Source organism: Paramacrobiotus metropolitanus, unplaced genomic scaffold (genome assembly GCF_019649055.1).
Source record: "Paramacrobiotus metropolitanus isolate TYO unplaced genomic scaffold, Prichtersi_v1.0 Parri_scaffold0000006, whole genome shotgun sequence".
In the NCBI taxonomy this organism is placed as follows: domain Eukaryota; kingdom Metazoa; phylum Tardigrada; class Eutardigrada; order Parachela; family Macrobiotidae; genus Paramacrobiotus; species Paramacrobiotus metropolitanus.
The window spans coordinates 1488228-1515040 of NW_026570226.1; the positions used below are offsets into that span (position 1 = coordinate 1488228).

Below are 26813 nucleotides of genomic sequence, written 5' to 3' on the forward strand. Positions count from 1 at the left end.
AGCACTTGCCAGTTGTCACTTATCATTCTAGTTGCGATTTCTCTAATTAATTTTATATACAGCACGCGCAACAGATGTAGTCACGAAACTGGCAAGATGGGAGTGCCAGAACTTATAATACTGATATGAAGCTGTATTATTGTTGCCAGATAAATACTACTTATTGTAAGCGGACAATCAAAATTTCTTTTAAGATATTGCATCCATACATATTTCCATTTTTTAATCAAACTGACAATCGCCATTGTTTACCTTGCACACAGCAACTTGCGAACAGCAATGACTGAAATGCTATAGCACAAAAAAAATGCAATTTTAAACTCCAATATTTCAGCCAGCACGAGTGCTATGAAAAGAAATGCAAACGAAATTCAAATATTTAAAAAAGGTATCATAAATAAATTCACCATAATAATATTACGCAGCTCCAACGCTAAGTGCTGCAAAAAGCGAACTAAACGAAGGATCCAAAGAAAAAAGCCACGATAAAATTATTCCACCATCATAGGTTGCATCCAAGCCAGCATATTAACATTCAAACAAGGTCTGCCGATGCGAGAGGTGTGGTCGTTCCCAAGGGCAAGACGCCATGAGGCCAAACTTGGCTCGAATTGCGACGGTTATAACGGTCCTTAGATCTCCCGAAAATGCGTGATAAATCCACCTTTTCTTCCGGTCGAGCACCCTCAAAAACTTCGTCAAGATTAAGCTGTCTCTTCAGTTGTCCACGGATGCGATTCCGTAAATTTTCGGGGGCTGCCCACGACGGAACATCTCTGCGTGGGCGTTCCTCATCGTCCTGTGCAAAATCGTAAATGCAATAAACGTATCTTTCTCAACTTCTCACAGTATGCAATGACCGCCACAGCATATAGTCAACACAGTGTAAATTTAAAAGAGAAGTCGAAAATGACAGCTTTAGCTTATTAAACAGTATTACAGTATCACAGCTTCTACGGCAACTGACCCAGTCCAGACGACGTTTACTGAGTCTTGATAAACCGACAGGCAGAAGCGACCACTACTTTTTGCTAAATCAATGCCTACCGTGTCGTCATCCTCCGCGATATCCAGACCATAATCGGTGTATTCATCGGACACCTTAGCTAGCACGTCCTGAGCGGCAGCATTCTGTAAAGTCACCACAGTTTAAAACGACTTTATCTTCTTCGAATAAGAATTATTTCGAAAGGAGAAGACTCACCGTATACTGAAGGTTGTTCCTCGATGAAGATGCAGACAGACTACTTGCGCTGGTAACCATTTGTTGAACATGGAGAGTCCCCGCACCAGCTACAGCCTTAGGAATAAGACCCGCCGTCCCTTGCGATACCGGGCTCTTTTCATCCGTGCCGCTCCCATCGGCATTCGCGTCAGAACTTCCCCCCGCAAGGTTTCCAACTTTCGGCGCTCGAACCATGCCTGCGGAAAATGGCACTTTCAAAGGAATGGGTGTGGGCTCGTGCGATGGGAACATAACTCCTGACCCTAATTTTTCCAAGGACGGCATCGCCGGCGCTTTCGATGCACTCGTTTTATTTTTGCTGGCTTCTCGCTGATCTTGAATGATCTTCTTTCCCATATTCAAACCATGAGGATTAACTGCCGGATGCGAAACGGGCACAGCTTTCGGAATAACCGAATGGACAACCGACGTAGAGAAAAGTCCATGACCATTTTTCAACAACGGAGCCGCTTTAGATGTTGATTTTCCTGGTCCGGTACCAATAGTTACTGGATTCGTCGATGACGGGGTTGCTCCTCCAAATGGCAGCGGTTTGGGAACGTATATGTTCTTTTCGGCGCTCTGTAAAGGTTTCGCTTGATGAGCTGGTCGGAGTGGGGTGGTTTTCTTGTTCGACGGAGGAGCATCTTTACGTATTTTTGGCTGATTAATAAGCTTCTGTGCACTGCTCTGGTCTTTCACACGAGGTATCCCTGCACGGTTGGCAGCGGCAGACGGAAAGTGAGTCTTGGGAAGCTCAGTTTGTGAAACGCTTTTCCCGGTTTTTGCAGCGTTTACGAATGGATCCTCCACTCGAACAGGAGACAGTGTACGCGCCGGGACAGGAGGAATCTAGAACAAAAGCAACGGCTGAAAAAATTGAGGAAAGACATGTGCGTTCTGCTTTCACCTAAGAAAATTAACTCTTTACAGTTTTTGGTTGACTGCACCTAAATTCCCAGATCGCAATTTGAATTCCATTCACTGTTATTTTAAAGAACTGTAGTACAACCATAGCTAGTTAATGGGTGGTGGGGTCAAGTGGTCATGGTACAACTACCTTCCTGTATTACGAAGTATCTTCTTCTACAACTGTACGGTACACACAGAAAATTATACCAACTTCAGATTGACTTTTTTTACACATGTCTTGCAAAAGGAAATAACTCGTCTGGTCCATATTCAACATATATTTTGTACAAGCACCGCAATCTTCATTTCACAATTCGTTGTACAGTATATTTGCTACGCATACACATTCATTAGGGCTTACCCTGGCGGGTGTCTGATCAACACTCCGCTTTAATCCTTGGTCCGCAAACTTCGGCGAAGTGGGCTCCTTGACAGTAAACTCTGCGACAATAACCGGAGCAGCGGGCGGAACAAACGTATTCAACGATAAAGTGGCCATGGATGCATTAAGCTCGACCTCCGCCTCCGTGTTGGCTTTATTTATGATGGGAGCAGGCTACAAACGAGAAAGTATTCTTGATTTACTGCAGAACAGCCATGGCTGTCATAAACTTCGCAATATTTGCTAAAAATTAACACCCATGTAATTCCCGACGTCACGTAACACAATACACGAATCTGAATTACCTGAAGGGAATCGGTCTCTTCGGCAGGTTTTTCAGTGATCTCACCATCAACGTCAATATCGATCTCTTCCAATGTGGCAACATTTTTACCATTTTCCGAAAGCACATTTTGGTGTTCGTCGGTAAGTGCATCATCAGAAGGAACTTCTTCGTCCGGCATTTTCTCTACCCTGTTGTGCGCTTCAGCATGACTGAACTGAGCCCCTGGAAAATCTGCAACAGGCTTAACCGGAGGCGCAATACTGCTGCGTTTCCCACTTGTACCCCGAACTTCGCGACAAGGAATTACAGACGGTGACGGGATGACGGCGGTTGCATTTACCAGACTAGTTTTGGTAGAAGTGTGCGGTTTTCCAACTTTCTGATTGTCCAGCACCGAATAAGCTGTTTTATATTCATCTGACACAGGGGATGCCATTTCCTCAAGGTGGTGATCAAAACTTCCAGAAAATATGTTAGGAGCTTCTGCAGTTCGAGAGGCAGCTTCAGAGGTCCGGGAGGAGATCAGTGCAGAGGGTGCTGCAGCCTTCGGTGAACTTTCCATCATTGTTGCACCATCGGAATTCGGTGTTGAAGTCACTGGGCCCATGGAGGAACGCATCGAAATTACTGTCTCGTCCTGCAAACGCTGCAACCACGAAGAAAGCATGTAAATCACAAAAAGCAGTATTTTAAATTTTTTACAATTAAGTTTTTCAAGGCTATAAAATCTGCTTATTATACATACCTGAATGGGAGATAAAATAGTGCCGTTACCAAAGAATCCCTTCTGAGTGCGCTCGCCAGATGTCGAAGACTTTCGTGAATTTAGCACTTGAATGGCTTTCGCTCCACTGGATTTAGAAGATGTCGATGGTTTACTGGGACGTACGACCGTATTCGTCACCACGGTAATCGATGTGTCACAAATCTCGACAGAAGCTGTTTCGGATGCTACAACAGTCACCACACATTTCTCATCAGTCTTCTCAACTATCACCACATCGCTGTTCGAAGAGTCCTCGGGAAGGGCATCTGTCAACGATGACTGCGGAGTTTTCTTCCCTCGTCGACTGGTAGCACTGGTCTTGGAAGATTTTAGAATGGTCTGATTGCCGTAAGTGATTCTTTGCTGCGCGGTCACGGCAGCCTGACGACGTGGACGACCACTGCTGGGCGCTGGCGAAGAAGCGCTAGCCACCTGGGATTGCCACAATAAAAAAAATCAATAATAAATAAATTATAAATTAACAGATTTATTTCCCTGAACCACAGATTTATTGTGGTTCCGTGACTGGCTGACTGGTAAAATGCTAACAAACTTTAAACATCGTCATCATTCACTATCACAGATTCATAATTACGGCTACCCACATGAATATTATTACGGACATCACCAGGAAAAAAATTTACTGCTTTCGTGATCTGATCCTGTGCTAGTTGATGTCGAGATTATTACGTTCAAAAACAAGTTTTCATCTTATTACCTTGGTATAAGTTTTCATTGCACCAGACTTCATTTTCTTATCCACAGTTCCCCGAGCACCTGAACCCGGAACTGGTCGCTTGCGCGTTGTGTTGATGGCCGACGGCGGAGGCATAACGACCGTGCATTCCTGAGGGTTCATGTTCTTCAGTTTGTCCAATTCCGCTGTGAAATTCTCCAGCCAGATTAGTGACTTTGTTGCCGCTTCTCTTGGGTCGTCACTCTCTGGAATGCTGTCCCGAATAGCTCGAGCGTGTGTGAGCAGCAATGGAAACTCCTCGAAGGAGCACACTTCTCGCAGTTCTTCCTCGACTACTCCATGTTCCGCGACGGGTTCGATAGGCTCTTCTGCCGAAATGGGTTGAGAAGGAGCCCCTTTCCGACGGCCTGTTGTTTTTCTGTTAGTTTTAGCCATTGCTAAAAAAAATACCACAGCAAAGAGTTACAATGTGATATGTGCGCTCAAATTGAGTCAATCTGCGAGAACCCTTACCGTCTGCAGCAGATTACTGACAAAAATTGAAACACTCGATAATTACCAGCTAGAACCACCAAGCTTAAAAGTAAATAAAATAATTAGGGATTTACTCTGCAAAATTTTGTCAAGAATATCATGAAGAAGAATTCAAAGAGATAATAATAATTTTGAAGATAAAAAATCAAAACCTAAACGTACCAAAATTTATTGCGAACGACCAAAGTCAGGTTGTCAACCTGCCTCACGGTCAGGCTTTCTGTGGAACAAAAACATCACAACTGCCGATGGTCTAGATGCTGCTCGTTATTGGTCGATTTACATGTTTAATCCAATCATGAACATCTTCCGCTTCTTATTTGCGGCTAGACACCCACTTCGCGGGTGGGCAGCCAAGTGGTTTGCTCATTCAGACGGTGCATCCGCCGAAGCAGGCAGTGCGGGAGAGCGATTTTCTATGAGTAGCATGCAAGCTTTTGTTCGATAATGCACAGACCACAGATGCAGTATTTAAAGCTGTTCAAGCTACGTATGTAATTGTAAGCAAGCTGGATCTAAAACTGACAAAACTGCAAGTTCTGAACAAAAATTTCTTATTTGTTTTTGTTTAAAGCAGACTAGGCAAATTATAAGGTTTGGATATAGCATCTGTGTCACTGTGTGCTATAGCCTATGCAGTATGCCCAGAGCAGATCTGGAAGCGCAACGATGAACGGCGAAAGAATGGACTCGCTTTCTCCTTTTGATCGCCGAAGGTCAACTATTCATCCGTTTCCAGTACGTACTAACTACACTTTCTATATAATTTTTGGTTTTCCTGCTAATATCTTTCAGAAATGGACCGAACTCGAGTACGCATAGAAAGCTAGCATACTGCGTACTGTCATGAGCTCGAGCCGTCTTTATTAACGAATCATTTATGTATCACGCGCATCTTTAATTAATTGCAGACACCGCTCAGTCTGGCGGCATTCGATGATCCTCCGCCGTCCCCAGCGTCACGTCCGGCCACTGTTATGTCTGCCGTTATTGCCAATCAACTGCGCCGGCCGGCATCCAGTGCACTGCCACCTTCAGGCCGCTCCACCGCAGACAGTTTTTCTTCCCCATACTTCCCGGCGGATTACTACCGAAGTTCACGTCGATCGCTGCTCGCTGATCCGATTTTTTCGCAAAGCACCGAGCCTGCTGCATCTGCATCAGTAGCGCGCAGCGCGAAAACCATTCAGCCTGGAGACTCTGCCAGCTGTAGCGGCTATCCGGCTTCCGTTCGGGTAACGAATTCGAAGACCAGCGAAGAAAGTGGCCGAGGACAGCCGGGAGTGATTGTCGGTACGTAACAGGGAATTTGCGCATATCAGTGAATGCGTTAACGGATAGCAGCAAAGCAGCAGTAATAGTTTTAACCGTGAAATGTGCATACGCACAATGCGTGACTAAATGATGGTACAATATTGAACATGTTTTCATACTTTTAATTGCATTCATTTAGATTTTAGCTAATTGTTAAATTTAATAAACATAACATAAGCACAGACTGCACAGTGCATGTACGTAGTTCAAATGTGCTTTAACTGTTTGCAGCACTGGCGGAAGGGCGAGGCGTTGCCCATGGGGAAATCGGATTAGCGACCATCGACATGCGCACCTCCGTTGTGGAGTTGGGACAATATGCCGATACCGCAAGCTACATGAGGACGATAATCAAGCTCAACGTTCTGGAACCATCGGTGGTACGAATATCAGTAATTGTTTATTATTTTGACTCATTTCTATTTTTTATGACTAACATAATCAATCCTGATCGATGATACTCGAATTTGCTTCAAAGGTTGTAATTTCCGAAACGATGACCAGCGCCGACCATCCTTCGCCTTTGTACATCATTCTCCGTGAACTGCATTTTCACGGCGGACCCAATGTCATCACCGTCCAGCGGAAGCATTTCAACGAGGGGTTCGGAATGGACAAGGTTAAAAAACTGAATCTCCTGGATGAATCCAAACTGGAAACGGAACTGGCTTCTAAGTTTGTTTTTATCCGCAGATGTTTTATGATTTTGACTTTAGCCGCATTTTAATGATCGCAAAATGGTAGGTATTACTGCCTGGCGTCATTTGCCGCTTTGGTCTGCTACGTCGAGTACGAGTACAAAATTGTGCTGGTCCACAAATCGCTTCGAATGAAGTATATGCATATGGAGGACACCTGCTTGATTGGTAATTTGGCACTTGATATATCTTAGTTTATAACTGTTTCGTCGTCAATGTATTACTCAAAGCGGAATTATTTCCAGATTCTTCGACCGCTCGTAGTTTGGAAGTGTTGGCTAACGCACAGGATCCACACCAGAAAAAAGATTGTCTTTTCGGTATCTTGGATCATACGAAGACATACGCTGGTGGTCGCCTTCTGCGGACTAATTTACTGCAGCCCTTTACGAAACTGGAAACCATTAACATGCGATTGGAGTGCATCGAAGAGTTGATTATGTCGGAAGAAATGTTCTTCGGATTGCAACAGCTTCTAGGTCGATTCATCGACGTTGAACGGGTAATCTGGTTTCTAATACAGGTAAATACGAGTACGTTCGTTTATCTCCAGTGCACCAGTGTTGAAGAGCAAATCTTTTATGTGTGCTTAAATATTAATTTTATTGTTAATGATTTAACCCTAAGATTCCGAAGAAAGATTCCGTTCGTGAATCGGAGCGGCACATTGGCTCCTTCATCCATTTAAAGCATGTCCTCGGTCTCGTGGAGCCACTACGCGAATGCATTAAAGAAAGCACCAACGCCTTGTTCCGGGGATTTTACGAACTACTCTCGGACAGTCGATATGAAGAGATGCGGAACGTTATCGATGTTCTGGTGCACCCGGAAGCCAAGTACGAGAAGGGAACATTACGGATGAAAACTCAGAAGTGTTATGCCTTAAAGGTAAGTACGTTTCTATGCTTACTTAAATGAAGGTTTATTGATGGAAGGCAGAATTATAAGATTATATAAGTACTTCGTTTCTACAAGTTAATATGTTAAATAGTCCCACATTAATGGATGCCTTGACGTGGCTCGGCTGTTGTATTCGGAATCTGTGGATGATGTTTCCGGTTGGCACACAAATTAAAGATTTTTTTATGATAAGTAAACAGATAAAATGCGAACATCTTGACAGCACACGTCAACGCTTTGGCAGAGCGGCATGGTTTACCTTTGCAAATTGGCTATGAAGCCGGGCGCGGCTTTTGTATCCAGCTCCACAGCGGCCCCAAGAACCCAGTGGATGTGACCACGCTTCCGCCCGAATTTTTGTATATCACAAAAAAACGCAATATGATTACCTTTACAACAAAAGATCTTGTAAGTTTTGCTTGGCCTTTTCAAATGCCGCATATTTAGTATTACATGGCTTTCATTTCGCGCTGTATCTTTGCAGATTTTCTTGAACGGTAAGATCTTACGTCAAACTGCAATCTGGGTTAGTTTTGGGTCTTACCGAAGTTTACCTTGGTGTAGAACGAAGTGCAGAGTGTGTGCGCGACATTTTTGTCCTCAGTGACGAGTAAGAATGTTCATTCTGCAATCAACAATGCAATCAAGTGCCAGTTTAGTGACCTTTCAGAATGTTAAAGCATGCTCATGATTCACTGCGTCCATTTATTGGATGTCTTTACGAACTGACGGAATGTGTCGCCACAATCGACGTGATTGTGTCCTTAACCCATGCCTGCTCATTGGGAGAATATGGTAAATATAGTACTGCAGCATTTACGGTTGATATTGGGTAATTTTGATTACAGTGACTTGCTAATTATCGTGTACTGTAGTGGCTCGCACATCTTGAACCACAGAGTTCGTGTACGGGAAAAAAGTGCATCCAATATACACACTCTAACCGGGCAAAATGCACGGCGGCGAAATGATGCTTGATTTTGACTTCAACATGAACACTCCTTCTGAATCTGTCCAATTAATTAAGCATTTTCATTAAAATTGTAATTCACCTTAGAAAGAAAAGATCTGTATTTGAGAGCTCGAATTGTTCTGTAGCTGCAGCATGTGGACGCTGAACGTACCCCTCACACTGCAGGAGCACCCCAAAAACCACAACAAATCAGCGCTAGAATTCGAGCTGACGGCAAAGACTTAAGTTAATGGCTGCTTTTGAGCATAAACATAGTTATTAATTGTTAGAGCTCTAATTTTTTTAAAATTCAAGAAGGTTCTCCAGACCAGATGTTGTGAAACATCAGAAATTTATCAATGCACACCAACTGCGAATCGTGCGTTTGGCCCTGTTAGAGTGTGTACACTGGATGCACGTTTTTCCCGTACACCAACTCTGTGGTTCAAGATGTGCGAGCCACTACAGTACTGTTATAAGATCACATTTTGAACGTTCTTCACAAGCACATTTTTACGTAGTTCGTCCGCGGTTCCATGGTGCATTGGTTCTGGAGCAAAGCCGGCATCCTGTGCTGGACCGCCTCTTAGCCCAACAGCCAGTTCCTAACAATGCGGTGGGTACTGGTAATATACAATACGAGTACTTGAAGTACCGTATTTGTACGTACGTCACCTATGTAACTCTATTCCGGTATTGCTGGACTGCTTGCAGTTTGTTGACGAAAGCAATAATTTTCTCGTAATTACCGGAGCGAATATGGTGAGTTTTTTTGTAAAATTTCATTAGGTTTGTGACGAATACGCTGAATTCTTGTAGGCTGGAAAAACTACGTACATCAAGCAAGTGGCCCTGCTCCAGATTATGGCGCAAATTGGATCATTTGTTCCTGCAACTTTCGCATCTTTTCCGGTGTTTGAACAGATCTTTTCCCGTTTTGGCTCGGGTGACGATATTGCGTCGAACGCATCCACTTTCATGGTGGAGGTGAACGTAGCTACCCGATTAACTCGACCAAGCACTTTCCATAAAATTGATACATCTCACTTTAATTCATTCGCGACATACAGTTATGGTGTTTTGAAGGTTGTTTTAACACACTGCAGTTCTGATTTTAGATGCGGGATATGTTCCATATCTGTACTCAGGCCAATGAGAAGACGTTGGTGCTTATTGACGAACTTGGTCGTGGTACGAATATACAGTTTTTAGTTATCATGGTTGTGTAGTTGATTTGCTACAACCGATTACTAAATAATTATTGGTAATCATATTGTCATTTGTCAGGTACCAGTCCAGAGGAAGGAGTTGCTGTATGCTGGGCGTTGTGTGAACAGCTGTTGTTGACCAAGGTAGACACTAGATATCACCTATCAACTACTTTTTGTCCTAAACCGTTTTGAAAGTATTTACTCCGCAGTATATTGTGTTTTTTTTTGGCTCAGGCGACTACGCTTTTCGTTACCCATTATGAAGAAATCTGTGATCTGCAACATCTGTATCCAAATGTTCATAAGTAACCATGTTACTCCTAACCCGTGTTACTGTTGGTGTACGAGTACTGCAGAAGCATAAATTTCGTTTTCAGTGTGAACTTTAAGACCATTATTGCCCAAAACCCGACGACATCGACTCGACAGCTGGTTTATACGCACGAAATGGTAGATGGCCCCTGCATGGACATCAGTTACGGTACGAAACACCGGACATTGCACTACAAAATCTGATTTGCAGTTTCATTAAGAACTTTGTTTTGCAAGTTTGGAAAAAATAGTTATTCAAAAGAATTGTCGTAGGCATTGCGCTTGCGGAGGCAACATCTTTGCCTACTTCACTAACAAGAAACGCCATGGAAATGCTGGAAAAAATTCGAAGGATAAAATTTGTAAGAATGATGAAAGTATTCTGATTTTACTTCTTTGGAGTTTTAAAGAACGGCTTTTTTTCTCGCCAGACAATGGGAGAAGATGAAAAAGAATTCCGCCAGCGACAGATTGACTGTCGTTATGCAAATCGTGTCATTCAGCTAGTGCATAACAAATCGCTTCCGTACGATGATATTGTAGCATGTCTCATGCAAATCAAAGCGGACTATCAAACGGAGATGGCCATCCTTGCACACCAAGAGCTCGCCATCAGTTCATCCGATCGCGCTGTGGACGATTTGTCCACAGGAAACACAGATTCGATTCCACATAAAGAAGGGCTTGATGCTTTTCCGATTTCCCCGGAAATGGATAGAGGTGAGACGCTGCTTTGTTTGCTCAGAATGTCTTCTTATTCTGAATTTTGCCAGATGCACCGGTTAATGCAAATATATGCTCGTACAATTTGGTTGAATTGTAGCTAGTGAACCGGAGCGGCCACCGTCAAGATCAGAATGCAAGTGTTTTTGAATTTCACATTCGAAACTAATTCGCTTCGGATACTGACTTCTCTGTATCGTTTGAATTAGATTTTCGGCCTGAATCCCCTGCGCCAGATCCGAAATCCCCGGAGGAAAATTGCCGTCCGCCAATCCTTTCGCCTTTGCTGTAGTACTGGGCGTTGAGGTATTATAAGGATAATGCGGCGTTTGCATAGAATAGTTTGTGAAAAGGGAATAATCTTCTGCTGATTCTGACGTTGCCGGTGTATTGTATTACAGAATTTGTAGATATGGATTAATCCATAACCGTTTCCTGAAAATTGATTTTTTTTGTTACCAGTGTTTGTTTGTTCCACGTTCGAATGGTTATTGTTATCATGTTTATTATCCAAAGTAACGAACACGCATCCAACATCGGCGCCCGAAATTTTTAAGCTTTTTTCAAAGTGGGCATCAGCATCACACAATTTCAGATATCTTTTACCCATCTTTCTAGCCGACATATCTCGGCCGGCACCGGGATACCATTTCATACGCGATAATTTGAAAAGTTTGGCTTAAAGAATAACCAATAATCAGTATATCAGCGGGTGTCTTTGTGGTAAGTGCGTTAAACAAGACAACATCTTATTAAAAGTGCAAAAATAAGGTTCAACAAAACAAAAAATGTGCAGATAGAATGGCCCTGGTCAGGGTTTCAGGATACCGCCGGATCATTGGAAGGTTGCATTTTTGAAATAAGGTTGTCGGATACCATAATTTATATGTCGCATACAATAAATCGTTTGCGCATGTACTTTATAGTGCTAATAATTTAAATTTCTGAGTAACCCATGCTATCACAGATTTAAAAATAAACTCGAAAATCTTGAGCTTTTCTTGGCCAGCAGCCGGCGGGGATTTCCAGTTTCGACGACACGCCCACGGTCCATCACCACGACCTCTTTGCATAATACGGCAACGTCTAGTTTATGCGTGATTAACAGTACGGTTTTCCCTTGGAACAGTTGTATGACTTGTTTTAACAGAAATTTCTCCGTTATCGGGTCTACATTAGCTGTAAATTCATCCAGTATATTTATCTAAAAAGAAAAACCCACATGACAGATGGTCAACCAAAAATCGCTGTAAAAGTAAAATGATATTTCTCACTGGACGGTTTTGTAGTAGCATCCGGCCAAAGGCCACTAATTGCTGTTCGCCAGTGAACAGCAACGCTCCCTCGCTCCCAACACTCGCATCCAGAGATCCTAGTCGGCGAATAACCTTCTCTAGATTGCAAACTTTTACTGCCACCTGCAGCTGTGCATCGGAATGCTTTCCCATTGGATCCAAATTGTGCCTTAAACTCCCATCAAACATCGTCGGTACTTGCGATAAAACAGCCATCTGCGATCGAAGCGAACGTGTGTCTAAATGGTCAATGTCCCTTTGATCCAGTAAAATGTATCCTGACCGAGACGCAAGCAGACGATACAATGCCAACACCAAGCTGGACTTTCCACTTCCGGTGCGCCCCACGACGGCAGTAAGCTGCCCTGGAGGAATTTTCACTGATATGTCATGCAGCGTAGCGTCACCATGTTTTCCATAAGCTGCGTAAAAATGGCTAAATTCTATCTGGCCGATCGGAATGTTTGCCGTAGCCTGAAGTCACACGAATGTTAAGTACAGTAATTACGCGCTTCCGTGGCACATGGTTTTTATGCTTTTATATTTACATTAAATGCTTTAAGTAATTATTAATAATCCTATCGGGTGGAAATACAAATTTTAACGCTACCAATTTTTCACTTGGTTCTTTCTCGAGGTCCTTCACGAAACTTATGACTCGATGGTAATGCACAACAGCCTACAAAACGGAATGCGAATAATGAGCATTAGTAACGAAGAATGCCGGGCTGTTTTATCAATAAGGCGACCTTTTCGGCTTCTAAACGGCTTTCAAATAAACATCGAATATTATCCGTGGCTTCGATGCAGTGAAGAAGAACAATGATTATTTTGGCTGCAAAATTCAGAACTGGTTAGCAGCGCACTGCAACAATATAAATTATCGCTATATATGAAAACTTCCACGATAAAAATATATCTACTCGTTAGTTATTGATATATTTGGTGAATGTCTTTGGCGATCACAAAATATGTTGCCGGTATTTTACTTTTGGTCTAACCTATTTTTAACCTATCTGTCTTTTTAATCTATCTAACAATTCTTAATAGTACTCGTACATTAAGTAAGTACCTCTCGAAATGTCCGTGTAAAATCCAGTTGTCACTACGGCGAAGATGATCAACGATTCGAAGATGAGAAATACACTCTGGATAATTGCAATAAATCGTGTTAGACGAAATTCCGAGCGCATTAGGTCAGCAACACAATTAAGCATCTTCAGCTTGAAATACGTGCAGCTTTCGAAACCAGAACTTCGCAGCGTAGCAAGTCCTTCTGGATCGGCTGTGGCATTTTGCACAGAATAAACCGGTATCCAGGCATCCGTTACTTGTTGTTTCATATGCCTAAAAGTTGCCATAATTATACGCAGATAGTCAAGTAAGCCGTAAACGTGATTTTCTTATTAACTTACTTAAAGATAAGATTGGTACTTATTTTGGAAATTAGCTCACATTAGCTTTACCTTATACTTTTCTGAACAGATTTTGCCGATCCCAGAACGATTGCTAACACCGGTATCAGAAGCACTGCTAGGTTCGGCTGCAAGTAAAACACGGTAAATAAAGATATCGCAGTGTTCCCGCACTGCCAAAGGTATGCAAAACTGGTCGCAGGCAACGAAAGGTCACACATCGTTGTGTCCATTCCGAAGTGTGTTAAAATTTTTCCCGTCGTCGTGCGCTTGCTAAACAAACTGTGCGGTGTGCAGCGCATAACAGAATTAGTAAGATATCCATTTAGATATTTTCCACTGTAATAAGTGCCAAGAAAGTACAGCGGATACGCAACGGCGCCAAGTAAATGGGAAGTTCCGAAAATGGCGCAGTATATTCTATATGCGGAGACGCTTTCGCTTGACTTTTCCGACCGAATACCGGTTCGAATAGTATCCGTGCCATTCTCGTAATTAAGTGATGCACCGTTCCATTTTGCGAGCCACAAATCACTAAAAAAGCCAAGGAAAAAGTGGAGGGAGGCGGTCGCTAAAAAAGCTGTCCTTAGCAAAAAAGGCAGGCTTTGCCAATATTGGGTGAAAAGCTTTTCAGTCTTTTCATGATCTTTTTGAAGAATAAATCCATCTTTCCGTGTTTCTTTCTTCTCAGATTCCGGTAATACTTTTGGAACCATTTCGGGATAAGTCTCACGATTTACTACTTTTTCTTCAGCATTAGACCACCGATTCAAATAATTATTTTCCACGATCGAAACTTTACTTTGATCAAAACAGATAATTTTTTCGCACTTTGCAAGCACCGATTCGTTCGCGGTAATAATAAGCCGTACAGTGCCTGACAACACACCGAAGATGCAGTTGTCCAGGATGTGTTGCGTGGTATTAGGATCCAGTGCAGCAAACGGCGCGTCCAGTAGATAAAACTGTTTCCGCTGATACACGGCACGAGCTAATGCGATCCGACTGCGCTGACCACCGCTTAAATTCTGCCCATTCTTTTCGATTACAGTAAGGTCACCATCCAAAAGACTAAGGAAGTCAATGTGCAATCCACATCCAAAAACAACCTTTTCGTAAAAGATTTTTTTATATTGTTTTCCCATCACGATGTTCTCCCTGACTGTCCCAGGAAAGAACCAGGGTTTTTGAGAAATGTAGGCTACAGAGTGGCTCTTTCTTATTTTCTTTCCAAGGGACAACAGTTGGCGGATTTCCCTGTCGGCTTTACTTTTCATTTGGGTTTTCGGAAACTCTCCAAGAAGATATAAGAAAAATAAAGTTTTTCCTGAACCCGTGGGTCCCGTTACTCCAATGCACTGATTTCGCTTAGATTCTAATGGCATGCCGATTTCCAGAGGTGTATCTGGGGGAGACCGCACACCATCCCGATTTTCTTTTTCACACTTTGCCATGGAAATAAATTTGTTTAAGCGTCGGAGAGAAATTTTCAAATCAGACAAGGATGTTGTCAACCTGAAAAATCGTTAGAAAAATGAGGGAATAGCCTCCGCGATCATAATAATTTATGAAGGTAATTTTATAAAAACTAATTATTTAGAGCTGATTTATGTTAAAAAACATTTCGTAAATCTTGGTTTTAGATTTTTGCGTACTTGGATAATCCGGAAGCATATCTACAAATGGACCGCACTGTCGCAGTGATTATCATGACCTATTAATAAAAGTTTGTAGTTAGAAATCCATAAATTCTTAAGCGTGCTTATTATGTTATTCCTGTACGGATATTGTATTGCGGCTGCATAGTAAAACCTCGCACTTTAGTGACTTTACTACAATACCGTAATTGCATGCACAAAGTATTTCTGACCTTTTATACCCGTCATAACCAGGCCCGTCGCGAGACCCCTGTGCAATTTTCAAAAAAAAACTCCTCCTACAGTTTTCATCGGAAAATTTTTCTGAATACACCATTGGATTCGTCGTGAAATTCTGAACAAAACGGTTGAGGCCGATTTTTGAAATTCACATTTCCCCCTAGACCCTCACTACGGGCGGTCCCCAATTCGACAGCCTGACTTCTGGGGAATTCCCCCGTGCACTTTCAAAAATATACTTCTCCTACAGTTTTTATCGCATATTTTTTCTGAAAACATTCCTGAACTCGCCGTAAAATTCTGAACAAAACGGTTGAGGCCAAATTTCAAAATTTGTTCCTCCCCAAGCACGTCCACCCGGGCGGTCGCCTATGTCACAACCCAAGTTTTGGGGCTTTCCCCCCTGACCCCTCAGAAATAGAGAAACCATTTGCGCTTGAAATACTAATTGTATCACTGAAAAAGGCTCGAGAAGGTGTCTTTGACTGCCCTTGGGGGCCAGGGGGGAATGCCCCAAGAACTGGGCTGTCGCATTGGCGACCGCCCGCAGTAACGGTCTGGGGGGAAATGCGAATTTCAAAAATCGGCCTCAACCGTTTTGTTCAGAATTTCACGACGAATCCAATGGTGTATTCAGAAAAATTTTCCGATGAAAACTGTAGGAGGAGTTTTTTTTTGAAAATTGCACAGGGGTCTCGCGACGGGCCTGGTCATAACAATTCTTTAAGACACTAACCTGAGCGACGGATACCGATTTTGAGTTGCCTTCTTGGTACAGTCCGTAAATCCTAAACAAACTGCTAATTTTTTATTGTGCTTTTTGCAAGAAATCAACAGTTGTCGCAGTCGTTACTTACAGAACAAAAACAGGAAGTAGATGCTGGAGGGAGTTATCACTGCGAAAATGAAATTTATTGACCGAACAGAAATATCTCCTCGCACATTGTAAATCCGGCTGGTCACATTATATACCGTAATTATCGAATTTGAAGCCCCCCCCCCAAATACAAGCCCCCCCGTAATTAGAGCCCACCCCTAAGGTCGTTTGAAAGTTATAAGCCCCCCCCCCGAAATAGAGGCCCATGGGCTTAATTAAATACCGTAAACCCCATATTAAAAAATGCCAAAAAGCTGGTTTGAAAAATTGAAGCCCCCCCTAAATACAAGCCCATGCCCGTAATTGGAGCCCACCCCGTGGGTCATTTGTAATATTTGTAACCCTGGGCTTCTAATTCGATAAATACGGTACCTAGTCTTGCATATACCGTATCTACATGTACATTACAAATAGTTAATAAATATATGCAGTACTTAGCTTTCTTTGGTAACTTATTATCATGCATTAAATTTTAGAAATAAGTTTACCTAACTGGCTTAGAGACTCACATGGAACGAATCCAAAATATTTTTGCTATATGATGCAATTCAACCATCCTGTGCATTAGGATGCGCTTGGCGAACAAACATTCCCACATATGCATTTTCATGGGATAGTACTGATGCAACATGGCTTTGACCCGCTGCACTCGCAATTCCGTGGCCAAACGTAAACCCGTTTGATTGAAAATTAACTTCCGACATAAATTTACAAAGACAAAAGCTAAAACCAGAAGCAAACCAATACCGTATGCGGGTGACACGCTGATACCGGTGTGTGTGTTGAACAATAACAGCAAGCTGCATGCAATGCCAACTGGAAATGCCGAAAATTCCAAAATATCCAGTAGACAAGAAACTGCAATATAGGTATCTTCGCCCAAAACATTTTGTAATGCGGCACTCCCCGAAATGCTTTCCTTGGGTGCGGTATGCTTTTCTGAACACTGCGCGAATTTTTCCATGCACTGACTGCAAACCGCCTGCTCGCATATAAACTTCAACGGCACCATGAACGCACTATTGTACATGCACTGCACAAAACTAGCGCTCATGTGCAAACGAAACTTTTCAGTTAGCAATAATCGCAAAATAACGGCGGCTTTCCAAATAAATAAATAAATTAAAGGAACAATCAGGTACTTAACACTGTTGTCTAAAATACTGTTAGATCCGAGTTGAGTCAGGACATATGGCATCAAAAATACGTCGCCGAGGTTAACGAAAAGGTTGAAAATTAGTATTCCTGACCACATAAGGGGACGGTTCCAAAATAGCACAGACAATATTGACGCGGAGGAGCGAGGACGACATTGGCGTAGGCGTTGCTCCAAAGAAAGAATTTCCGCCTGCTGGTGCGAAAACTGCTGCGAATCCTCAGATCCAACAGGCGCAGTCATTTCTTTAAAGTTAAAGCTGTGTCCAATACTTGTCCTACAAGGAAGTTAAATTTTTTGAACATTTCGGCAGTAAATACATAATTCTAAAGCAAAAATGAATGTTTAATACGAGCTTTTCCCACTAGATATCTCTATGAGCAGTAGTTTACGAGCTAGTATTTGATATGCCAATATTTTCTTGGTTCGTTTTACTTTCTGCAGTATTTTCAGCAAAACGAATGCTGACGCACTTACACACATTAATTAAATAGACTCACGGCACTTACACACAAAATTAATGGACGTTAACCGAAATTATCCAACGCTGTAAATCTCGGCGATTCAGCTAGACATAGATACTACCAGATTGCGGAAACAAAACATTTTCATAGTTTTTACGAATGACAGCAAGCGGTGGCGGCAAAAAACTCTAGGGACAAAAATAAAACTCTCCATGTGCACAATATCCGGGATCGGGGTCATACAATTCGGAATCGTAATCATACAGATGTACGAGTATGATTACGAATACATTGCAACGCGTAGTGCAATGTAAACTTTAAAACACACAAGTACTCGTAATGTATGAACGTATCAACGCTAGCCGGCAGATTTCGTCAAGCTCAACTGTAAAAACGTAGGCGCGAAGTCCTGTTGCCGGCAGTTGTGATAACACAACAACACCGGCAACGCGGATATAACGTGCAAATGTTTACGGGAAACAGAAATGCAAGCCAAGCGGTTTATCTTTGAATTAATCATTTGCGAGCATACTCTGATTCGGAACATGACTGTTGCGCTTATTCAGAGAAACCTTTTTGACTGGAAACGTTTTCCCGCCGCGTACGTTAACACAACATTAGTTAGGTTAGTAGTTAGTAACTTAGTATTTTTTCGCTCTGAGTTATCGCTTTTTCCATAGATATTTTTGTTCACCAAATAAAAAGCACTCAAAAACTGCAAATGAAATTTATATTCCGTTAAATGATATTAGGTACAGATCGAATAGTAATCAAGTAACATAATCCAAAGCATTCTACCAAGGATAATGTTGTACCTATCAGGAAAACATGTCATCGATCAGACAAAAGGTTTCAGCCGTAGATCTAGTTGTACTTGCCGTACTTGGTACCACAGATCTTTGTTGATACTCACTAGTACTGGTGTATGTGACGTTGGCATTTCGGGTTAGAGCAAGCAGAACTAGCAATAAACACTTCGTTATCATTTGCTTAAGCAAATTCGCAGACGGATGTTTAAAAGGTATTTTCCGGGACGTATAATAAATGTTTCACGGTTCCAGCTGGTGACAGTAAACCAAAACAAGATCAGCAATCTATCATACATCACTTCCTATTCTGATCTACTTGTCAAATCGCCCTCTAATGTTCAGAAGAAATCTCGGTTACGCTGCACAGTATATAAGCTGTCCAGGGATTAGCGAGTTCTTTGCAGTAAATCTAGTTATTTGTCAGTTTTGATCAAATTCGTTTAACTGTACAAAAATTGTAAATTTGACATTGCACAAGACAGTGGTTCGAACTTCATGCTAGTGTATAGCCATTTATTCGTTATTGTTGATCTACCCTATTCCAAATTGTATCTCCGCTCGCTTCCCAAATTGTATTTCGGTAGGTACATAAGGTCACCAAAATATAATAATTTGCCTCGCTTTGCGTAAGCGCAAATTCGCATTCGATGTATCGATTGTTAATATTACTATGAACTGCATCGTTACGCCTGCAAATTTTTGTAGTTTTTCAGTGTATTGTTTTTTTGTTAGCTCCTAGTGCGTTGTTATATTATATCAGTTATGGGGGCTGGAAAGAAGTGGTCAGCTTCCGATCTTGGAGCGCATATAAGACTATCAATTATACAGAGGACATCTTTTGTACAGTACATTGCTTATTGTTTATTACCTGTAATTGTTTATTATAGTCATTGATGTGATTGCTCTTGATACGGTTTAGTGTTTAGCACTAGTTGTTTCAGTTTTATTTGTACAGCAAACCTTGTGGTCGATCACAATCAGTTATGTTGTAATCAACTGCGCAGTAACTACGCTGTTATTATACGCAACATTTGTGCATTGTTATGGTAGATTTCAACAATGTCCGGACGTTGTCTGTTATTGTCCAGCCCGCGCGCCGGGTCGACTTTCTTGCTCAATCTGCTTCGCCGTCATCCTCAGATCATGCTAACCGGGGAAATGCTCAGCGACAGCAGAATCATCGAAGGCGATCCACTGGAAGACCTTGACAAAAAGCTATCCAAAATCAAATCCAAAAGCATGGTTGGATTTAAGCTTTTTCCGGAGCATCTGCAACTGCGTGGAATTAAATTCGATCAATTAGTGCGCCATCTACAAATTACACACGTTATCGTACTGTGGCGTGAGAACCTGATCGAACAACTGGCATCACTAAAAATTGCCCAAGAAACCGGGGAATGGTTTTTACATCCGGGAGGTGACAATAACAAGCCGAAGCCAAAGGTCACCATTTCCTCGGAAGAATTAGACGATTACATCAAAGAGACGGAAAGCGACTGGGCCCAAATCGGTGCCACATGGCCGGTAGACGTTATTCCGGTGTTTGTCAAATACGAAGATTTGGTAGAATCACCGATGCAGGAAATCAGGAAGATCCTCCATCGCCTCAGTCTGGAAGACGCGGATTACGAGTACGATGCTTATAGTCAGAGACAGAATCCAGAAGCACCATGGAACAAAATTGCCAACTGGACTGACCTTTCCACGGACGAACAGCTGGCAACAGTGGACATCGAGTTGATAGTGCAGAAAGCAATTAATCAGTCACTGCAGGTTCCGACGGAATTACTCCAGTTTGTGCCAGATCGGGAGCCACCGCGGCCGGAAGCGGGATGGCGCTATCAAGTGTCTGCGCCGTACATGAGTGACCTTATCAAGGAAAATGTTGCTGCGTGTTTAAATTCTGGTAAGATTTTGAAATGGACCATAAAACTGACCAATTCAACGTAGAGACTTATTCAAACCTTCATGCATTTTAATAATGTGGTATATGACAAGCCTGTAAACCGACTGCCTTAACGCTCCTTAAAAAATATTTTTGCATGGTGCATTTTAAGGTAACGTGTTTTAACGCGTGTTGCTGTTAACTTGATTTCAGGCAGCGTTTCTTCCGCTGGCTTTTGGCCGAAAGAAATGATAAAAAAGCTGAAATCACTGTTTCAAGTCCCCGTGGCACAGCCCTGTTGCAACGGTTTCACTTCCCTAATGCTGGCGTTACAAGCCGCCAATATCGGACCCGATGACGAAGTCATTATCCCTTCCATGACAATGATCGCGGTTGCCAATGCCGTGCACTACGTTGGAGGAACTGTGGTGTTCGCCGACAACGCGGACTCCATGTATAATCCGGGGTGGAAAGAAATCGCCGCCGTGGCCACATCAAAAACCAAAGCGGTCATCGTGGCGCACACCTACGGTGTCCCTGTTCACGGTCTGGAATCCATCGCCGCCGAATGCAAGCAACGCGATTGGTGGCTTATTGAGGACATCAGCGAGTGCGTCGGAATACAGTACGAAACCAGCACCGGTGACCGTAAATATCTGGGGACATTTGGAGATTTTGCGTGCGCCAGTTTGTATGCCAACAAGATTATCCATGCTGGGGATGGGGGATTTGTGTTAGCCAAAGACCCAAAGCATGCCGCATCATTGGCCAGCTATGTTAACCATGGCTTTACACCTTCGTACCACTTTGTGCACTTCAAACGGTCTATTAATGCCAAAATCAACGGGATTGGCGCATCGGTTGCATGCGGTTGTCTGGACGAAATCAGCAAAATTACTTATCACCGAGGCCAGTTGGCAAACTGGTACCGTCAAGCCCTTCAATCCACACCGCTTCGCTTGATGCCTTCGTGTGGTCCGCAAGATACGCCATGGGTGTTCGGTGTGGAATGTGAAAATAAAACCCAGCGCACGCGTCTGCGTGCGTTGTTAGCTGACCATGCCGTTGAAACCCGAGACTACTTCTTTCCTCTGCATCTCCAGCCTGCTTACCGACGACCCGATGGTAAGGTCACTCGACTACCAAATGCAGAGAAGATGGGTAATCGGGGATTCTATTTGCCAACCCATCCCAACATTACCGAGAGAGACGTCAAATACATTGGGCTGATTATTCAAGCTTTCTTCAATACAGAAAAAAATTCGTCTAGCGTCATTCGCATTCCGCTATTGCCTGACATAATTTCAGAGCCGGAAAAGGTCGAGGACCGGATCCAGTTTGAACCCGATGGGCTGCGCTTGATGGTCAAACGCCGTACTGGAAACAAAGTCACCCATTTCTACCGTGACCATCCGTTATGTCATGCCGTTACCGTTGGTCTGGAAGCGCAGCAGTATTTAATCAAGGAGAGATTTGATGACGGTGCCAGCATCCTGAAATCCGTTAAAGAAATTCTTTCCGACACTTCCGATGACAACCTCCATACGATTAGCAAACATCTCGATCCATACGTCAAATACATCCAGTCTCAGACTACATTGGAACCGGATCAGGAACGACCATGGTTGCACGAAAATCTACAAGCAACGGTTTATCAACCGGCTGCGAATGTCCGCACTACTTCCGATCCGGAAACGTTGCAGTTACTGGTTTGGCTCATCAAAACCTATAAACCAAAGACCGTTTTCGAGCTGGGCTGCTGGTTTGGTCATAGCACGCTGTTAATGGCTCTAGCGGCCAAAACGGACAATTTACCAACCAAGTTTTTTGCTTGCGATGGCTTCAAAATGCAAGACTGGATGCTGCGATTTATGTCGCCGGAAGATCATCCCAACTCCTCCTCGTTCCTCGATATTTTTCGGCGCAATATCGAACCGGTCAAGGACGCCGTTTTTCCTATTCGATGGGCAAACATGGGTACGACACAACTTCCGGTCATCTTAACCGAAACCGAACCGGTCGATATGGTCTTCATCGACTTTACACAGGAAGCCGAAGAACTGGAGACGACATGGTTGGCTTTGAAATCCCGTCTAATTGCCAACGAAACATTAATTGTTTTTAACGGATTATCGCAGACATCTATTCCCTTCTTTTCCAAGTATTCCAAGGATCTGGTAACTATGCATAAACCGCATACCATAGCGAAGGTGTTTCGTTATGTTCCGGCACCGGCTGTGATTGAGCAGCCCATACCATCTGAAACAGTAACGATGCTGGCGAGAAAAGTGAATTTCTTACTGGAACCTTTGTGGGAACACCACCACAAGAACGCGTTCTTCCAGGCCATGTCCGAATTGAAAGCAGCCATACATGATGCGAAAAGCCCGGTTAGCTTCATTCCTGCCGTGGAAGAGTATCTGTGCAACGATCATGAAGTGTTTCTCACCGGCAAGCCATGGATGGGAATCGTCCATCAGGTAAAGGTCGCTCAGTGTACATGTAATGGTTCGACTGAACGTATCGGCAACAACGTACATATGCAATAATTTTGCTTTAGTTTATGTAGTTTATTTTACAACAAACAATTTCAAAAATTTGTATTTTATTTACCATTACTTGACCAAACGCAAAATCTTTCCAGGTGCCGTACCATGCTGAACAATTCTATCATCCCGACTTGAATCGCTTATGCCAACCGGGATCAAAATTCGAAAATCGAATGAAAAACTGCGTTGGACTGTTCACGTTGACCAAGGTTCAAGAATCGTTCCTTCGGGATAATCTCAACACGGGTAACCACAAAATTCCCATTCAGTCCATCACGTATCCATACGCCACCGGAAATTTCCCATTAAAATCGGAAAATAGTGCATCTGGACTTTTACATTCCGGCGAAAAGGTCGACCTTTTATTCGTGGGAAGTTTCGCTCGTGACTACGACACATTCTATGATTGCCTTGTTCCGAAGAATATTCAAAAAGTTTTACTGCTGTGTGATAGCTATTCCAAACTGTTATTGTCGCAAGATCCGTCACCCGCGGATGTCGTTGTTCGTGAGCGACTAAACGAAGTAGAATACGAGCACGCGTTGAAAGAGTCTGTTGTCTTCCTGGCCGTCAAACACGATGGAGCAGCGCATACTATCATTCTGGAATGCGTAGCCAAAAATATTCCCATTCTTGCGCCGGCTTTCGAATCGTGTAAGGAATATCTTGGCGACAACTATCCCTTGCTGTACGATCCCAACGAGGCAACGAAAGACTTCCGGTTGCTGTTAACAAAGGACAAGATCGACGAGGCGGTTCGATATCTGGAGTCGGTGGACAAGCACAAGTTTTCGGTCGGTCACTTTGTCAACGCGGTCCAGCAAAGTACGGTGTTACTGTCCCTTCCTCCTATTACAACACCAAAAGTTACGCAAAAGTTTGACGTGACCGTATGCATTTGTTCGTACAAGCGCACTCACCATTTACTAAAGATTCTCACGGCTATTTGGGAAAGACAAGACTTTTCTGGAACAATGCAGGTACTAATTAAATGCCTAATATGTAACTATTTTTTAAATCTTTACATGGTAAAAATGTAATACTGTAGTTTAACAGTTTCTCAGATTTGGGCAACTTAACTAAATAATTATTAGGAATTCGAATATTAATATCAGTTTCCAAGGTTAACCAAAAAACAAACTTAAAAAATCGCAAATACGCATTACGCAGTAATATGGGTTGAGTTAAAAACAGTAAAGTAGCATTTTTTCGATTTATGTTCAAGAGACATTTGATTATAGATAATTGTCTGGAATAATAATGAATGGCGTTCCCGTCTGGTACATCAAATCTGTGAACCATTTATTGCTCGCTCAAATTCCCAGCGCAGTCTGGAGCTGGTCAATTCCACAGCAAATTATTACTGTTCGGTGCGCTTTGCCATTGCTTCTTTAATGAAGAGCGACAACCTACTAATTTGCGATGATGACATTCTTCCTGAAAATAATTTTATCCGCTTTTTCATGGAAGCACGAGCTGTACACCCGGAGGATGTACTGTGCTTGCGTGGGCATAAATTTCTCCCGCATGAGCTCAACTACGACGACCCGACGCTTGTGTGGAACGATTATCAGAAACTGCGATTTGTTGGTGACGATAAACCGGAACAATATATTCACTTTGCTCATGCCGACGCCTGTTTGATTCCGCGACAGGCACTACGCGAATGTGCTTCGGTGTCCATGCCCGATGAAGGATTTAATTTGGTAGATGATTACTGGATGAGTTTTGTGCTGTCACATAAGTTTGGACGAAGAATCCGCAAATTATGCGCCGAAGCGGGAAATAATCCCGTTGAGCGAGCAGAGGACTCCGACACAGTCGGGCTGGCGCTGCATACGCGACCGGAAGTCAAAGATGCTCGGATTCGGCTTTACATACACCACATGTTGCAAGGCTGGCCAACGTGGAACGAAGCGGAGAATCTGAGGTTCGACAATGACATTTTTGTGCAATAAAAGTTAACAATAATTAAATCTATAATTAAAGTTTATGCAATTCAAAATTTGATCTTACGCTTAAAAAAACTAATCGCAGGAAACTTAACAAAATTGTTAATGTTGCAGTCCAACGCTTGGTTCCTTGACTGCTGTACCGGCACAGCCAACCGAGAAAATGCGGAATACAAAGCATAAATTTTGGATGAAGCCTTTTGTTGGGTATAACGCAAGTAGCCGCTTGTCAGCCAAAGATATTGATGATCTTTCCATTGCCGGCGTCGAGTGTATCCGTATCGGTGCAGTGGGTGTGAAGGAAGAAACCGACTATGACCTTTGTGGTTTCTTGACTGAACCATATAAACAACTAACAGCGCTAGTAAAAACCATTCAGGCTTTAAAGGATCGAAAAATTCAAGTCGTCATTACTTTGGAACGGCGCTTAGCTAATGCCGCCACCTGGAAGCTTATTGCCGAATATTGCGGGTGTTTGGAAAATGTTGTGGGCTATGATTTAATCAATGAGCCGTTTACCGCTACTGACGATGAATCGCACGCCGCGGATATTTCGGATGTTACGGACCCAGGTAATTTTTTATACATAAGAGATCGAGGAGTGAAATCGAGGATTGTTGACGAATTTAATTTTTTGTAGGAATAGAGAATCTTTTGTTTACCTACAAAGAAATGATTACCGCCATCAAAGAAGTTGATGCGGCTACTCCGATTCTCATCGAACCCACCTTCTGGGCCCATATTAACGCCTTATCGAACTTCCCCATCATATCGCTCACGGAAATTGATCCGTCCCTAATCGTATCGGTCCACTTCTACGAGCCACGCAAACTGACCTACCGCGCCCAAAACAAGCGACGCTACGGTTATCCCGGCAATGTCCCTGTCTGGGACTGCCAGCATTCGGAAGTGGAGCAGTGGAATAAAGGTCAAATCCGTCAACGTCTCCAGATCGCCATTCAATGGGCCACCGCCCACAAAGTGCGACTATGTGTCGGGGAATTCGGTATCTGTCGGGATACTGTGGGAGCACGTGAATACCTGGAAGATTTTATGGAAGCATGCCGAGAGAAAGGAATTGGTGCATTTCTGTATGGTTTTCGGGATAAGTACTGGGAAGGAATGGATTATGAACTGGGAGTAAAGCGGATCGCAGCGACCGGACCATGGGAGACGAATCCGCTTATGCAGACAATTTTGAATGGTATTGCAAACGCTAAGACCGGTATACTGAAAACCGGTGTCACAACGGACAAGGGGCAACGTGTCCTGGAGAAACGAATTAGTAACAAAGAGATCATCGAGGCGGAGGGCAATAACCTGTTGGATTATTATGGTGTAAAGACTTTAGATTAATTTGGATTAATTACATTAATTATTTCCTCATGCGCTGTGATTTATATGTCCGGATAATTCTACCAACTGCGCTAATGCGGAAAGCATTCACTGCGTATACGTATATATCTTCACTGGGAATGTCGATTGTGATGGCGTTATATTCGGCATTTGTCTTTTGCATCACAACGGTTCTTCATGTTGAGCACTGTGCATTCCCCGTTAATCGTTCACCTAGATTAATAAATCTGTAAATATGTTTGCAATGCTGTAAAATTCGGAAATGG

General features: G+C 42.9%; 4 protein-coding genes across 7 annotated transcripts; 2 read left to right on the forward strand and 2 right to left on the reverse strand.

Annotated features, from left to right (window-relative positions):
- Positions 1 to 221: 221 nt before the first annotated feature.
- On the reverse strand, positions 222 to 4967 carry LOC129581647 (mediator of DNA damage checkpoint protein 1-like). Its single transcript, XM_055472848.1, has 8 exons — positions 4782 to 4967; positions 4290 to 4705; positions 3551 to 4003; positions 2825 to 3451; positions 2499 to 2693; positions 1205 to 2077; positions 1048 to 1131; positions 222 to 799 (listed from the first exon to the last, which is right to left on the reverse strand). Exons 2-8 carry the CDS (start codon positions 4701 to 4703, stop codon positions 536 to 538), a joined length of 2910 nt encoding a protein of 969 aa, XP_055328823.1. The 5' UTR covers positions 4704 to 4705; positions 4782 to 4967; the 3' UTR covers positions 222 to 535.
- A 504-nt stretch (positions 4968 to 5471) lies between these two features.
- On the forward strand, positions 5472 to 11501 carry LOC129581699 (mutS protein homolog 4-like). Its single transcript, XM_055472911.1, has 23 exons — positions 5472 to 5540; positions 5714 to 6095; positions 6348 to 6496; positions 6595 to 6791; positions 6861 to 6982; positions 7060 to 7337; positions 7442 to 7702; positions 7806 to 7872; positions 7938 to 8122; positions 8199 to 8223; positions 8291 to 8324; positions 8385 to 8509; positions 9188 to 9282; positions 9381 to 9428; positions 9486 to 9653; positions 9785 to 9857; positions 9954 to 10018; positions 10112 to 10182; positions 10255 to 10358; positions 10463 to 10551; positions 10621 to 10909; positions 11013 to 11048; positions 11122 to 11501. Exons 1-23 carry the CDS (start codon positions 5472 to 5474, stop codon positions 11202 to 11204), a joined length of 3015 nt encoding a protein of 1004 aa, XP_055328886.1. The 3' UTR covers positions 11205 to 11501.
- Positions 11502 to 11609: 108 nt separating this feature from the next.
- LOC129581981 (multidrug resistance protein mrp-7-like) lies at positions 11610 to 19040 on the reverse strand. Of its 4 annotated transcripts, none has more exons than XM_055473317.1 (11): positions 18910 to 19040; positions 16886 to 17809; positions 16357 to 16395; positions 16236 to 16296; positions 15278 to 15336; positions 13674 to 15137; positions 13280 to 13554; positions 12957 to 13042; positions 12818 to 12886; positions 12187 to 12681; positions 11610 to 12116 (listed from the first exon to the last, which is right to left on the reverse strand). In XM_055473317.1, exons 2-11 carry the CDS (start codon positions 17773 to 17775, stop codon positions 11874 to 11876), a joined length of 3681 nt encoding a protein of 1226 aa, XP_055329292.1. In that variant the 5' UTR covers positions 17776 to 17809; positions 18910 to 19040; the 3' UTR covers positions 11610 to 11873. The 4 variants fall into 4 exon arrangements, with proteins under 4 accessions (XP_055329292.1, XP_055329294.1, XP_055329291.1 ...); XM_055473319.1 differs by lacking the exon at positions 18910 to 19040 and adding an exon at positions 18042 to 18594 and having other exon boundaries at positions 16236 to 16287; positions 17124 to 17809; XM_055473316.1 differs by lacking the exon at positions 18910 to 19040 and adding an exon at positions 18042 to 18594.
- Positions 19041 to 19090: 50 nt separating this feature from the next.
- LOC129581980 (uncharacterized) lies at positions 19091 to 26794 on the forward strand. Its single transcript, XM_055473315.1, has 7 exons — positions 19091 to 19385; positions 19856 to 20711; positions 20904 to 23170; positions 23335 to 24219; positions 24481 to 25169; positions 25306 to 25763; positions 25832 to 26794. Exons 2-7 carry the CDS (start codon positions 19865 to 19867, stop codon positions 26545 to 26547), a joined length of 5862 nt encoding a protein of 1953 aa, XP_055329290.1. The 5' UTR covers positions 19091 to 19385; positions 19856 to 19864; the 3' UTR covers positions 26548 to 26794.
- Positions 26795 to 26813: the final 19 nt, after the last annotated feature.

Coding starts and splice junctions, on each gene's coding strand:
- LOC129581699 (XM_055472911.1), top strand. CDS start 5,472: ATGAACGGCGAAAGAATGGACTCGCTTTCTCCTTTTGATCGCCGAAGG. Junction 6,792..6,860: donor GAAACGGAACTGGCTTCTAA/GTTTGTTTTTAT, acceptor GCAAAATGGTAG/GTATTACTGCCTGGCGTCAT. Junction 10,359..10,462: donor CTGCATGGACATCAGTTACG/GTACGAAACACC, acceptor GAATTGTCGTAG/GCATTGCGCTTGCGGAGGCA.
- LOC129581647 (XM_055472848.1), bottom strand. CDS start 4,703: ATGGCTAAAACTAACAGAAAAACAACAGGCCGTCGGAAAGGGGCTCCT. Junction 2,078..2,498: donor TTGATCAGACACCCGCCAGG/GTAAGCCCTAAT, acceptor CTTTTGTTCTAG/ATTCCTCCTGTCCCGGCGCG. Junction 1,132..1,204: donor GGAACAACCTTCAGTATACG/GTGAGTCTTCTC, acceptor GTGACTTTACAG/AATGCTGCCGCTCAGGACGT.
- LOC129581981 (XM_055473317.1), bottom strand. CDS start 17,775: ATGACTGCGCCTGTTGGATCTGAGGATTCGCAGCAGTTTTCGCACCAG. Junction 16,297..16,356: donor CTACTTCCTGTTTTTGTTCT/GTAAGTAACGAC, acceptor AAAAATTAGCAG/TTTGTTTAGGATTTACGGAC. Junction 12,117..12,186: donor TGCTACTACAAAACCGTCCA/GTGAGAAATATC, acceptor TTTTCTTTTTAG/ATAAATATACTGGATGAATT.
- LOC129581980 (XM_055473315.1), top strand. CDS start 19,865: ATGTCCGGACGTTGTCTGTTATTGTCCAGCCCGCGCGCCGGGTCGACT. Junction 24,220..24,480: donor ACTTTTCTGGAACAATGCAG/GTACTAATTAAA, acceptor ATTTGATTATAG/ATAATTGTCTGGAATAATAA. Junction 25,170..25,305: donor AACGAAGCGGAGAATCTGAG/GTTCGACAATGA, acceptor TTAATGTTGCAG/TCCAACGCTTGGTTCCTTGA.